Source organism: Panicum virgatum, chromosome 9K (assembly GCF_016808335.1).
Source record: "Panicum virgatum strain AP13 chromosome 9K, P.virgatum_v5, whole genome shotgun sequence".
Classification (NCBI taxonomy): Eukaryota; Viridiplantae; Streptophyta; class Magnoliopsida; order Poales; family Poaceae; genus Panicum; species Panicum virgatum.
In genome coordinates this window covers 4,895,066-4,905,257 of record NC_053144.1, presented here as the reverse complement: position 1 = coordinate 4,905,257, position 10,192 = coordinate 4,895,066, and the positions used below count along the sequence as shown (strand labels likewise).

Genomic DNA, 10,192 nt, shown 5'->3' with positions numbered 1-10,192 from the left:
CTCTCCCACTGCAGTGCGATGAGGGCTGCCTCTTGTTTTTAAGCCTGAGCTTCTTGTCCGCTAGCAGGACCGGTATCATCTGTTAAGACAGTTTAACAGCCTTTACATACGAAGGTCTGAAGCTAGCAAGGGTTCATATCATGAAAAAGGAGTAGAGATCGCCATCATGCACCTCTCGTCCCCATTGAACCGCGATCATGTGCACTCGCAAATCGCTGCTTAGTCCTTGTACCATGTTCTTGTAGTTTCCAAGGTTCTCGAGGGTTTTGCAAGGGAAGACCAGAAAACCCCTGCAACGTCAGAGTCACAGAGATGATGTGTGCTTAAGATTTGGAGACCAGCCGTCTGCATGAGCTATTCGAAATTTCGTAATGCTGAATCATCATTGCTTTACTTTGGTTGCAAATCTCAGAATTTGTCCTGGCGCCTTCCATTCTTACTTAGATGGCTTTGCTGTTCATAAGATATGATGAGACTCGCTTCACTAGTCACCAACATGCACGACGTGCACGACCTGTTCTTGTAGCTCATCACTAGAACCCCACTTTTTGAGTACTGATCAACTCATACACTCATTGGGTTTCAGACTAATAACACAGTGACTTGAGTTGAATACTAAGTCACACAAGAGGTGCTGAACAGTGAAATAAGGAAGTAGAATATATGTGTACGCGAGACGAAGGACGGAGTTAAGTAGGGGCAGTGAAACAGAGTTGGTGGTATCGAAATTACTACGTAGATGGTTACATTTTATTACGTGTATGCGCGAGCAGAGAAGGAGTAGTAGTTGCAAAAGCATACTGAATGACCCCATGTTTTCAGAGCAGGGACTGCCAGGCCATGGATTAACTCTGACATTTAAAACCCACAACGCACATAATGAAAGTAGGTCTCGGTGGTAATTAATGGTGTGGTTACACTAAACAAGGGTGGTGTAATTACCCACATTATTCTAGAAGCACTGAGTATGGATATGCTACTTCGTTCTCTGTCCCCTTTTATTTCAAATTTTCAAATATGGTCTCAATGTCTCATGGTCATCAGTCTTAACATGTGAAATCATACAGGTAGCGAGTAGCCTTCAAATATCAATATACATACTCAAACAGGCAAAACCAACTTCTTTTGATGCCTGTTGTTGAAGCCGATTGACCGAACAGCGGAATTCCTTCCTCTCCATGGAGAATATGAAGTTGACCTACGTAATATCATGCTGCACAGAATTTTGGTCACGTGTAAACATTCATTTGTTCCTGCAAAAAAACGCGACAGCATCAGGCCCTCTACACGAGTAGTTTACGGCCATATTTGAAGAAAAAAAAACGAAATTGAACGGCAAATTTTCTAACTTTTCCCGTGCAAGTTCTCCTGGTGCCTACGGCTGGTAAACTGGGCCGGGGCTTGCAGATGGACTGTGTGCGCGTTGCGGCCCACATCTCAGCCTCACTAGATTCCTCCGCGTTGCGGCCCAGCAGGATGGCGAGCACCACCCCGTTGAATCTGGTGTGGGCCATCAAAGGCAACACAGAGACGTCAGCAGCTTGGTTGCGGAGCCGCGGAGACCCCACCTTGCCGCGCCCGAGCCGGACCAGCGCACACAACCAATCCGTGACCGACACGTCACCACCGGCCCCACCCCACGGCCACGCTCGTTGCCCCCGCCGGCCACCGAGGAATCCTCCTCCCTCGGATTCGAATCCAACTGCCCCAACTCGCCGCCTCCCTTCTGCCCCTCCGCCAATTGCTTTCCTTTCCCCGGCACGAAACGAAACGCTCCTCCCCACACCGTCTCCTTCCTCCCGATTTAACCCGCCTCCACCGGCCCTCCTCCGCTCCTCTCCACGCGCCCAGCTCGCCGGAGCCACGCATTCCAGCTGCCAGCCTGGGGTGCCCCGCGCCACCAGAGCCTCGCCTTGCCCCCGCGCGCCCGCCCTGGGCCCCCGCCGGAGCACGTCGACGACCGGCCCCGCGCGGGCGGTCGATCAACAACAGTAAGCACGCCATGGCGCGCCACCGCGGCGGTGGCGATCTCGTCCGCCTGCTCATGACGCTCCTCCTGGCCGCGACGCCGCTCCTCGCCCCCGTCGCCGCCGAGCTGGAGGAGGCGGAGGTGGTGCCGACCGCCCCGCCGCAGGTCGCGTCGTCGTCTCTGGCGCGGGGCGCGGACGAGGGGCTGGACGACGTGCCGGCGGACGTGCGCTGCGCGAGCTGGCGGCTCGCGGCGGAGGCCAACAACCTGGCGCCGTGGAAGGCCGTGCCGGCGGAGTGCGCGGCGCACGTGCGGGCCTACCTCACGGGCGCCGCCTACCGCTCCGACCTCGAGCTCGTGGCGCGCGAGTCCGCCGCCTACGCGCGCGCCGCGCCGCTCGGGGGCGACGGCCGCGACGCCTGGATCTTCGACATCGACGAGACGTTGCTGTCGAACCTACCCTACTACGCCGACCACGGATACGGGTGAGTTTTCCTTCCTCTCCCATCCCATCGACAAAAAATTGGCAGAGATTTAGTTTAGCCACACAAAATTCCGAGCATCGTTAAAATTGACCAACCAATCCGCGTATGGTAGCTGCCACCCAAAATGGCAAAACTTTGGACACCAAACAAAAGACAACGAATTACAAGGCATGAATTGCTCCATTGAAAATAGTCTCACACGGCACGGTTTACTTGATTTCAATCTGCAGGCTTGAATTGTTCGACCATCTCGAGTTTGACAAGTGGGTGGAGAGGGGGGAGGCGCCGGCGATCCCCTCCAGCTTGAAGCTGTACATGGAGGTTCTCGAGCTCGGATTCAAGGCCATCTTGCTCACGGGCAGAAGCGAGGGGCACCGTGGCGTCACGGTGGACAACCTCAACAAACACGGGTTCCACGACTGGGACAAGCTCATCCTCAGGTATACCAGGCATATTAGTTTCAATTCGTTTGCTACGATTCACACCAACCTTCTGTGCTACTTTTTAGCCTATTGTTATATGGTTCGCTAGCATGACTAGAATGGTTGGATCTAGGTTGCTATGAAGGATTTGAGCTCCGAATTATGACATTGTGGTGTCACTCAGCCGGCACCACAGCTGGAAGCAATATTGGGAGCCAAGCGCTTTGTTATCTTCTTGTTCTGAACCAACCACTGAATTTGGTGTCCATCTCCTATATACCACTATGCTGTTGCTATCCTTATCCAAAATTTTATCTCACATTATTACTACCATGAAAAGCAACTGCTGTTAGTTAAGGGTCATAATCATTTTGTTCAATGCTGTTATGCTGAATCTGACCAACTCTTTTTCATAGTCGATTATTTATACTGGAATTCTGATATTGTCTTTCCCAATGTTCAGGACAGCGGCCGACCGCAAGAAAACTGCGACAATCTACAAATCGGAGAAGAGGAAGGAAATTGAAGCAGAAGGGTACAGGATCTTGGGCAATTCAGGGGATCAGTGGAGCGATCTGCTCGGTTCTTCCATGAGTGCTCGCTCCTTCAAGCTCCCAAACCCAATGTACTATATCCCATGACAAACAAAAAAACAGGGGTGGTGAAAATGTTTATTCGACACCTTTTTCACCAGGCCTAATGATAGAACTGCATACTGACTAGAGCAAAGAAATTTGAGAATAACTTGGCAATGAAATTTGAACTGTACAAAAGCTTTACTAACTTCCTTTAGTATACATTACCTCAAATGTAACGGATCAGTGTTACCTTATGAATGAATGGTGGGTTCAGAGATACGAGTCCTTAAGAAAATGAGAGGTACAGTGTGATAGTTTCTGCGAATTCATAATAGCCACCTGCCAGAAGCCCAGAAACGAAGCTCTGAACGAACTCTCCTTGGCCTATATCAGAAGTCACTAGCGAGCCCTCGCTGTCTTAAGAACACTTTGAAGTTACTCGTTCATTTTCTGAAAGTTTAGCTGTAGCATCTTTGTGAATGTACCAATTGACTGTTTCACAGAGCACGTTTTCCTTCCAAATACTCTGTTTGGCTGGTGGTTTCATGAGAGGAAAATACTGTTGGTTGGCTGTTGCTGATTTGGTATGAGAAAAAAATACTGCTGGCTGGCTAGTTTGTCAGCCGAAAAGAGTGAAAACCGAATAGTTACTCGCAAACAAAGCTGGAAGAAAACGCAGACTGCTGCACGACAAACTGATAGCGATGGGCTGATTGCATATGCATCGATTTTTTTTATTTTTTTTTGTCTTCTATCTGCATCAACTTAACATGATTTCGTGGATCATGTGATCGTATCTTCGTATTCTCATTGGTGGATCACAAGACCGTAGACTCATCACGGTAACTAGTAACTACTATCCATTATCTAAACCCAATACGATATATGCTGTGCTGACCATTGCCTCGAAACATCAATAATACTGCTAAACTGAAACAATGATAACAAGACAACGTAAATACATTGGTGTGGCATAATTTGGCAGGAATCGTTTCGAGATCTTCAGTTGAAATCTAGAAGTCAGATACAATAGGGAAGTTCACAAAGAAAGGGCCATGGCTGGTGTGCAAATTCACTGCACCATTGGATCAGGGTTTCCAGCAGCTAGAATATCAAGCAACGAGTTGTGAGGTTCCATCTCTTCGTGCCACAGTGGCAGCTTGTCGCCAGGGTAAAAGTTCCTCTTCACACCATCAGCATTTATCTGCACCACAACCACATCAGTTAGCATCCAACTTGAAAAAAAAAATCAGCCAAAATTATCTATTGAGCACCCACCAGACAAATAACACTGGCAAAGTTACTGTAAGTAAAAAATGAGGGCGAAGTGAAAATACAGGCACACAATTAAAACATCCTTAGCAAAGTCACTTACAAATCAAGTATAATTTACCACGGGAAAATGTTCAAGAACATGAAAACAAAGCAAGCACAGAAAACTCAATTGAACATTTATGGTTTTCAATTTCACCTACTTTTATTTTAGAAAGATATAACAAGACCCGGTATGCTAGATTTGTAGAAAGTTACATCATAATAGAAAATCCAAAACATCCCGTAGTTTTAGGTATTTCTGACATTTCAAAATTTCTCAAGCAAAATAAATGAAGCATGGCATTTGCATCATAGAAGAGAACTTACAGTAACTGTACGAACAACCCCTCCACTAGCGCCATCACGGGCCATAGCAAGGGAAACTACCTTCACCACAAATTTCTGTAAATATGAAGTAAACAAACCAGGTTAGGAAAAATGAACCTAGTTTTGTACTGTATTTTGCTTTACACAGTCAATAATTTATGTTCTATTAAAAGGAGAGAAAATGTCATGTATTAGTATCCAGACTAAAGAGGGAACCTAGAGATGTACCTCTGCCTCCTCCTGGCTCATTCCCTCTCTCCATTCATGATCAAGCAGCGCATATAGGTAACTTGAACCCGAACCTGCAAGAACAGAGATATTGCCATAAGTGTCAGAAACAGCAACATATAGAAAGAGAGGATTAGGAAAATAATATGATCCATGTTTCTCAGCAAATACATCATATAATGCAAAAAGCAGGTGAATTAAGTACTGGATCATTAGCCGAGCGCAGAGGGTATGTTGCAGGAAAGCATTGGAAGTTGCAACTACGATGATGATTTGAAAAAACATGAGCCATGTAACTCTATGGGAGAAATATACCTCCAATTGCAAATGGCTGTCTCAGAATCGTTCCACCAAGGGGAACGGAGAAAATTTGGCCTCCTTCATACTTGTCCCATCCTCCAATTATCATGCCAGCTTGCAACATGTTCTGGACATTTGATAACAAATATTCATTGTGGAAAGTAGACAAGAATTTAGCATCAAATGTGAAAAACAATGCAAGATGTCATGTGTTCACGAATGAGGTCAGTAAAGTGCATTTAACAGTCTCTGTGCTAGAATACCTTGTTCTGATAGGCTAGCAACCTAATCAAGTTTGCTGCAACTTTGACAGTAGCTGGTTGCCCAAGCTGGATTCTGCACATGGAGGGTAACTTTAGCATCAGCTACCTTGCATGCCAAATATTTAATGTAACTGTATACCTCCGTTTTTATAAAAGAGATCTTAAATCTCATTTGGTTTGTTGTTTCATTCAATGAGAAGATTAAACGTTTTTAGTGTATAAGAACGAACTTACATGTGTTGGTGAAGGAAATAACGTACATAGTCTGAAATGACTTGTGTATCAGCAGCCTGCAAAAAAAAAAGAAGAAGCAAGAATTACACTTATGAAATGATGAACTGCAAACAGGAACCTGGCATGATACAGTGGACTAAAAAGGAGAAATTCCTTTCTACAAAGATAATAAAAGATAAGGCAGCACAAAAACAGGATTCTGAATAACTATTGGGTTACATGTCTATTGACTAGTTCAGAGCAAAAATCATGTTTAAGCCACCATCTGAGTTAAGTGTCATCTTGAAGAAAATGCATCAACTTGTCAAAGGTACAAATGAGCAGAAAGTTTCCATTCTATCTTAAATTCTTAATGTGAAAATAAAAGTTTGTACACAAGCATCTTAACATGAAATGATGAAAAATTCATGAGAAAACAAAATTTTTGCTTCAATCTTCAAAATAGCATGGACGCTTACAGATCCAGAGCGGCAGACATACACATTATCCGTCAGTTGAGTAATCTTGTCTGAAGCACGGTTTGCCACATACATTCCTATGAATTCAGGCAACAAAAATATTAAACGCCAAAAAATAGTAACACAACAGCTTAATACTGAAGTTAATCGGTGGAAACAGGTGCAAAAGCATATTTTTGAACTACTTAGACACCACATGAACGTAAGGAGGCATGTTGTGCAATAAGCAGGATACAAATCAATCTCAAGGATAAAAAGTCCAATTATGCATCCCTGACAGATAAACTTATCATTTATCCGTGATAAATGGAGATGGATGCAGGCTCAGGCGTCTGAAATAGGCAGATTTTTTCGGTCATGCTAAATACCACTTGGAATTCAGCATTGGTTCATGGGTGTCTGACTTGACAAAAAAAAAACACTATCATTCATCGTCACCAGTCATAACTCAATAACTGGAACAAAGTTGGAGTGTTCGACTATTCTATAACTGTACTCAGAAACACAGGGAAAATAATCTCAAAGATTGAAACAGGGTGCAGAGGGAGGACAACCCCAAAACAACCCTACTGCTAGTACCCAAATTACTGTAACCTCACAAGTTGGAACTGTGTGACTATCATAAAAGTAGAGACCATCCCTAATATCGCAAAAGGAAACTAACAGTGAACCTAGCAGTGAAAGTAGAAAGGCAGCACGTATCACAGCCGGCAACTTCATCCGTCCATTCCTGACGATCCATCGAAAACCTAGACCCGGAACGCCATCCCCACGCCAAATCCACCCGCACAGGCGGCAGGATCTCCCGCGGCGCAGACAGATCGAGAGGGGATCGAAGCCCGTACCGGTGCTGGTCCTGGAGTCGGCGCCGAGGATGACGCCGCCGTCGTAGCAGACCCCGACGATGGTGGTCCCCATCCGGTGCTCCCCGGTGGTCGGGGCCTCGCCGGCTGCGGCGGAGGAGCCCGCGTGAGCGGCGGCCATTTCGGATCGTGAGAGATGAGCCGCGGCAAAACCCTAGGCCGGCGAGGTGAGCGGAGCCGAGCGGAGCCGAGCGGTGGTGGTCGGTTCTCTGGTCTGGAACTCTGGTTCGATTCAGGGCATGTTTGTCAGGGCTCCGGCTCTTTCAAAAACAGCTCCGGCTCTCGCTCATCTGGTGGAGCGGCTTCTCTGATGGAGTTGGAGCCGTTTTGAAAAATGTTTGGCAAAACGATTTGTGGTAAATTACCCTTTCTTTTTTTTTCTTTTTTCTTCTTCTTATTTTTTCCTCTCTTTTTCCTTTTTCTCTCCTATTTTCTTTTTTTTCCTCTCCTCCTTATCCGTTCAGATTCTCCTCCGATCCTCCCCTCGAGCTTCCTCTCCTCCTCTCCTTTTTTCTCCGCCGGCCGCTTCGGGCCCCTCGCAGCCGGCCGCTTCGGGCCCCCGCCGCCGCGAGCTCGGGCCCCCCCGTCGCCGGTCGCCTTGGGCCCCCAGCACCGCGAGCTCGCGCCGCCATTGACCGCCTCAGAGACCACCGCCGCCGTGAGATACTTCCGCCGCCGGCCGCCTCAGGGCCTCCTGCCGCCACGACCTTCTCCCTCCGCCGCTGGCTGCCTCGGGGGTCCTCGCCGCCGCGAGCTCCCTTCACCGCCAGCCGCCTTCTCCTCGCTGGGCTGCGTGAAGCGAGCCTCCTCACGGTGGTGCGGCGCGCCGTTGTGCGCGAGGAGGGGTAATCCGGGTAGAAGGGGCGGAGCCGCTTGGAGCCACGAAAATGTGGCTCCGCCTCCCATGTGGAAGCCGCGACCAGCTCCAGCGTGGGCTTCACAACCGGAGCCGTAGCAAAAACGTCCGTTTGGCAGGGCTCCGACCGGAGCTGCTCGTGGAGCGTTGCCAAACAGGGCCTCAGTTGTTTGGAGTTCAGTTGCTTGGTTCTGGCCTCTCTTGCAAGAAAGAAGAAACCGAGGGAGAAGAGAGCGAGGAAGGTGGGCCGTGTTGGGCTTGGTGTGGTGCGGCCGGTTGGGCCCGGCCCAGGAATATCGCACATTGAACTGTTCATTTGCACTGTATTTTCAATTTGTTTTTAGAAACAGTAACCCAAAAGGCTCTTTCCCTTTCAAGTTTCAATCCATCTTCACTTGCACACAACACAGCTTTTAGACCTCAACCTGATATCTTTTTTTTTTTGAACCTAACTCAACCTGATATCCTGATTGGTCTGCAAGTTATAGAAACTGCAAAGACTCACAATTCCCACAGATAATTGGATGCTTCATGATTTCCACCGATAAAGATGGTTGGGTATGGAGCAACTGCTTGTCCTGAGTAGTACTTCCAAAATGAGTTCATGGTACGATACTTTAGTGGGACGTTAACACACCGTAAATCATCTGTATTCCTAACAGCCTGGAAAAAAAATGCAGTGCCAGGTTAACATCTAGAGTAGTACAGTACTATCAAACGTTACTGAAAATCACAGGCAATTTCCCCCAAGTCCCAAAACAGATGGAGGAATGTTTATTCAGACGGGGAAAAAAACAAGCACGCGAGATTTTGGTCAAACGCATGCAATATGTCATTTCATGCAAACGTCGAATTACTCCGCAGAACCGCACCACAAGTGAGGACGGGGAGCACGCACCTGGAAGTCGCCACAGCAGAGGAGGAGGTCAATCTTGATCCCCTCGGCCTCCTCGAGCCTGCGGAGTGTGTCGTAGACGATGTCCAGCTCCCCATGCATGCATCCCTCCACCGCGATCTGCACGGGAGCGCCCGGTGAGGCAGTACGTCGAACACCCAGCGCCCGCGCGCGGACAACAACCACCACCGAGCCCCAAGCCCGGAGCGGGCAGTGCTATTCCAGCGGAGGTTCAAACGGATAGGATAAATCCAGCCGTCTCTTACCTTCATCGCGAGCGGACTGGAGCTGGCGGAAGGAAGCCGGCGAGCAGCGAGCGGAGCGCCGTGGGGGGAGAGTAGCCGCCGGGGCAGGAGCGACGGGCGTCGTGTGGTGCGGGGACAAGTCGCGGGTCCGCGTGACGGCGCTTTCGGCCTTTTGGGATGGTTTTGTGGTCCCCGCGGCCCAATTAGAGTTCGGACTCGGATTAGGCCCATAACTGTAAAGAGGATCCGTTGACAAGTCAACGATGGTTTCTGCTCTGACACTGGCGTGGCGACCAATCACGGAAGGATTCTCGTCGCAGTTGCTCTCGAGCCTCGACGTGATGTGCTGCTGGTTTTGGTTTTCCGGTCGTCACGGGGCTGGCTGATGAGGTACTGAACTTTTTTCCCCCTTTTTTTCAAAAAGAGATCAGCCAAAGTCACTCCAAATTTCCATTCCAATGCTACCTACAAACGACTTCGTAGACAAACTTATCGCTGCAACTTGAGATAGTGAGATACGAGCACAATGTTTTTTTTTATTTGAATAAGGATCATTATCCGGCCTCCCGCATTCGCAATTGAATGGTTGCAGCAGCCACACTAGTACAATGTATAACCATGCACCAGCGTGAACTACAGGACCTGATAACTTGTGGCTCAGTCATCCCTTCCAAGTTCCAACAGGACCTATGTAGTACTAAATTTGAAAGCAGCGAACACAAAGCATCAATCCGGTTCACCATTACCTGCTGGTG

The 10,192-nt window shown here is 48.2% G+C and overlaps 3 protein-coding genes across 3 annotated transcripts; 1 reads left to right on the top strand and 2 right to left on the bottom strand.

Moving 5' to 3' along the window:
- Nucleotides 1–1,476: 1,476 nt before the first annotated feature.
- Nucleotides 1,477–3,744, top strand: LOC120648976 (acid phosphatase 1-like). The gene is made up of 4 exons (XM_039925593.1): nucleotides 1,477–1,519; nucleotides 1,674–2,454; nucleotides 2,685–2,894; nucleotides 3,340–3,744. Exons 1-4 carry the CDS (start codon nucleotides 1,477–1,479, stop codon nucleotides 3,515–3,517), a joined length of 1,212 nt encoding a protein of 403 aa, XP_039781527.1. The 3' UTR covers nucleotides 3,518–3,744.
- Nucleotides 3,745–4,340: 596 nt separating this feature from the next.
- Nucleotides 4,341–7,690, bottom strand: LOC120649551 (proteasome subunit beta type-6-like). Its single transcript, XM_039926375.1, has 8 exons — nucleotides 7,424–7,690; nucleotides 6,579–6,655; nucleotides 6,121–6,176; nucleotides 5,887–5,959; nucleotides 5,639–5,750; nucleotides 5,324–5,397; nucleotides 5,096–5,170; nucleotides 4,341–4,658 (listed from the first exon to the last, which is right to left on the bottom strand). Exons 1-8 carry the CDS (start codon nucleotides 7,560–7,562, stop codon nucleotides 4,527–4,529), a joined length of 738 nt encoding a protein of 245 aa, XP_039782309.1. The 5' UTR covers nucleotides 7,563–7,690; the 3' UTR covers nucleotides 4,341–4,526.
- An 899-nt stretch (nucleotides 7,691–8,589) lies between these two features.
- Nucleotides 8,590–9,616, bottom strand: LOC120648477 (lariat debranching enzyme-like). Its single transcript, XM_039925251.1, has 3 exons — nucleotides 9,459–9,616; nucleotides 9,196–9,312; nucleotides 8,590–8,960 (listed from the first exon to the last, which is right to left on the bottom strand). Exons 1-3 carry the CDS (start codon nucleotides 9,462–9,464, stop codon nucleotides 8,799–8,801), a joined length of 285 nt encoding a protein of 94 aa, XP_039781185.1. The 5' UTR covers nucleotides 9,465–9,616; the 3' UTR covers nucleotides 8,590–8,798.
- Nucleotides 9,617–10,192: the final 576 nt, after the last annotated feature.

What these genes read in the sequence shown, in the direction of transcription:
- LOC120648976 (XM_039925593.1), top strand. Translation starts at nt 1,477, where the DNA reads ATGGCGAGCACCACCCCGTTGAATCTGGTGTGGGCCATCAAAG. An exon ending in TCTGGTGTGGGCCATCAAAG is followed by an intron (nt 1,520 to 1,673) that starts GCAACACAGAGA and finishes CCGGCCACCGAG; the next exon opens with GAATCCTCCTCCCTCGGATT. An exon ending in TGGGACAAGCTCATCCTCAG is followed by an intron (nt 2,895 to 3,339) that starts GTATACCAGGCA and finishes CCCAATGTTCAG; the next exon opens with GACAGCGGCCGACCGCAAGA.
- LOC120649551 (XM_039926375.1), bottom strand. Translation starts at nt 7,562, where the DNA reads ATGGCCGCCGCTCACGCGGGCTCCTCCGCCGCAGCCGGCGAGGCCCCG. An exon ending in ACAGCCATTTGCAATTGGAG is followed by an intron (nt 5,398 to 5,638) that starts GTATATTTCTCC and finishes CTGTTCTTGCAG; the next exon opens with GTTCGGGTTCAAGTTACCTA. An exon ending in GGGTTGTTCGTACAGTTACT is followed by an intron (nt 4,659 to 5,095) that starts GTAAGTTCTCTT and finishes GTTGTGGTGCAG; the next exon opens with ATAAATGCTGATGGTGTGAA.
- LOC120648477 (XM_039925251.1), bottom strand. An exon ending in TCTGCTGTGGCGACTTCCAG is followed by an intron (nt 8,961 to 9,195) that starts GTGCGTGCTCCC and finishes TTTTTTTTCCAG; the next exon opens with GCTGTTAGGAATACAGATGA.